At 53.3% G+C, this 2,390-nt stretch overlaps 1 protein-coding gene across 3 annotated transcripts in view; it reads right to left on the bottom strand.

The window, feature by feature from the left end:
* LOC103382521 (shaker-related potassium channel tsha2) overlaps window positions 1-1,766 on the bottom strand; it is a 6,072-nt gene extending 4,306 nt beyond the window's left edge. The window contains exon 1 of one of the 3 annotated variants that reach the window (XM_025057817.1): window positions 36-1,766. In XM_025057817.1, coding sequence (XP_024913585.1) covers window positions 36-941 — 906 coding nt within the window. In that variant the 5' untranslated portion in view covers window positions 942-1,766. The remainder of the gene's footprint in view (window positions 1-35) is intronic. The other 2 variants (XM_025057818.1, XM_025057816.1) reach the window with 2 other exon arrangements.
* Window positions 1,767-2,390: the final 624 nt, after the last annotated feature.

Below are 2,390 nucleotides of genomic sequence, written 5' to 3'. Positions count from 1 at the left end.
ACCGGGCGGATGACCCGGAGGATGGCCAGGGACATGGCCTGCTGGCCGTTGCCCTGGTGCTCGGCCAGTTCTAGCCCCAGGGTGATGAAGTAGGGCATGATGGCCACGATGTCGATGGTGTTCATGATGTTCTTGAAGAAGGCAGGTTTGCTTGGGCAGGCTAGGAAGCGCACCAGCAACTCAAATGAAAACCAGATGATGCAGAGCGTCTCTACAATGAAGAAGGGATCTGTGAACGGGTTGAGCTTCTTGGCGCGGACGGTTCCGTTCACCTGGAGGTTCATGTGCAGCTGCTGCTGGAGGAGCTGCTGCTGCTGCTGCTGCTGCTGCTGCTGCTGCTCGTCGAACGTCCTCGTCTCCTCCCTGAACTCTGGTAAAGTCTCCATGCAGAAAATGACAATGGAGATGAGGATCACCAGCACCGAGACGATGGCAATGCCTCGGGCCGGTCCAGAACTTTCTGGGTACTCGAACAAAAGCCAGACCTGCCGCTGGAACTCGTTGTCCGGCAGCGGTCGCTCTTCCTCCTTGATGAAGCCTTCGTCCTCCTTAAAGTTCTCGATCACTTCCTCACCCAGTTCATAAAATTTAATCTCCTCCATGAAAATGTCCACGGGGACATTGACGGGTCTCCGAAGCCGACCTCCGGACTGGTAGTAGTACAGGATGGCATCGAAACTGGGTCGGTTCCGGTCGAAGAAGTACTCGTTGCGCAGTGGGTCAAAGAAGCGCATCCTTTTACGCGGGTCACCCAGCAGGGTGTGGGGGAACTGGGCGAGCGTCTTGAGCTGCGTCTCGAAGCGCAGCCCGGAGATGTTGATCACCACGCGCTCGCAGCACTCCTGGTTCCCCGCTGTTCTCTCCGGGTCGTACGCATCGTGCGCGGACAGCGCGGCCAGTGCCACAGTCTCATCCAGGTTCTCACCGGGCACCACTGTCATTTTCACCCTCCACCCTCCACCCTCCTCCTCCGGGCTGACACTCTCTGCTCCTCGGTGCTCCTCACCACCGCGCGTCTTTGGAAACGTCCTCGTGCGTCTTCTGTCTCCGTCTGTGTCCAGGCGTCACATCTGCGCGTGCGACGGTCCAACTGGCATCTCTGCGCCCTCTGTCTTCCTCTCCTCCTCCTCCTCCTCCTCCTCCACCACCACTACCTCCTCCTTCACCTCCTCCTCCTCCTGCAACAACACGGTCACGGTCACGCACACACACCTCTTCACGTCCACGCAGTGCCGTCGTCTGGACTCCTGTGTGACACTCGCTGCATTTTAAATAGACAACATTCTTCGCTCTCCCTCCCAGAGCTGACGTGTGCGCGTGTGCGCGCTCCCTCTCTCATATGCTCCCTCTCTTACTGAGGACGAGGAGGTGGAGGAGGAGGAGGAGGAGGAGACAAAATGAGACACACACACACATATGCTCAGTATGAGCGTGATCCAAATACGCTTTAGGGAAATAAGACGAAATCACATCAGCGCGCTCCAAGTGCGCCATGCGTAACTGTCTCCAGGTGGCACGGGCTCAAGGTTACCACATGACCTGTTGTCTACAGTAACGCATGCTGACGTATAATTGTCCGCGTGCCACAGACAGAGATACAGATGAACGCGCTAACACTCCTAATACTGTGGCAAACAACAATGACCATCACATCGGGCTGTTTATGATGTTGGTACCTGTGGTGTCTCACTGCCGCGTCCTCCTCCTCCAGACACTGTCCTGTCCTCCAGGCCGCCACCACAGACACAGACCGCAAAGTCACGCAGCAGCAGCAGCCACAGCCACCACCCCTGACGTTTCCACATCAGGATCAAGATCATGTCTGTGCTGCTGCTGCGGCTGCTGCTGCTGCTGCTGCAGGAGGATCTCGGGACTATTTTCTCTTCTTTTCTCCCTTGAGAATGTTTCCAAATAGTTAAAGGACAACACTGTGCAACAAGTAGGAAACAAACACAGACACAGAGGTGGACCATGGAAATAAAGCAGGGTTTCTGGGCTGCAGTGACGCGTTTCCTAAAATAGCGAAATATCTCCCAGGGCCCTCAGGAAAAAAAACGTTCTTTTCCCATGGAATGACCCCAGGGAGCAGCAAGAGGAGAAGGAGGAGGAGGGGAAAGGAGAGGAGAGGAAGACGAAAAAAAAAAAAGCACATCTGTATAGTAAAGAATTTAGTGGTGACAAAGTAATGAAGAAAATACTTCAGAGATTCACCACATGTGGAACCTCAACATATTTTAATCGTACTCTCATACAGGAGGTGTTTGGAGTGATGAGATGAAAACTGTGATCAATTAACTTAACTCAAAGTAAGGTCTAAATATTGGTTAATTAACTTCAACTAACTCAAAGTAAGGTCTAAATATTGGTCATTGTGGTCTATACATTTTCAT

The sequence above is a fragment of the Cynoglossus semilaevis genome, chromosome 8, assembly GCF_000523025.1.
Source record: "Cynoglossus semilaevis isolate Cse_v1.0 chromosome 8, Cse_v1.0, whole genome shotgun sequence".
Classification (NCBI taxonomy): Eukaryota; Metazoa; Chordata; class Actinopteri; order Pleuronectiformes; family Cynoglossidae; genus Cynoglossus; species Cynoglossus semilaevis.
Note: the sequence above shows the minus strand (reverse complement) of the source record. Positions and strands in the feature narration are given on the sequence as shown.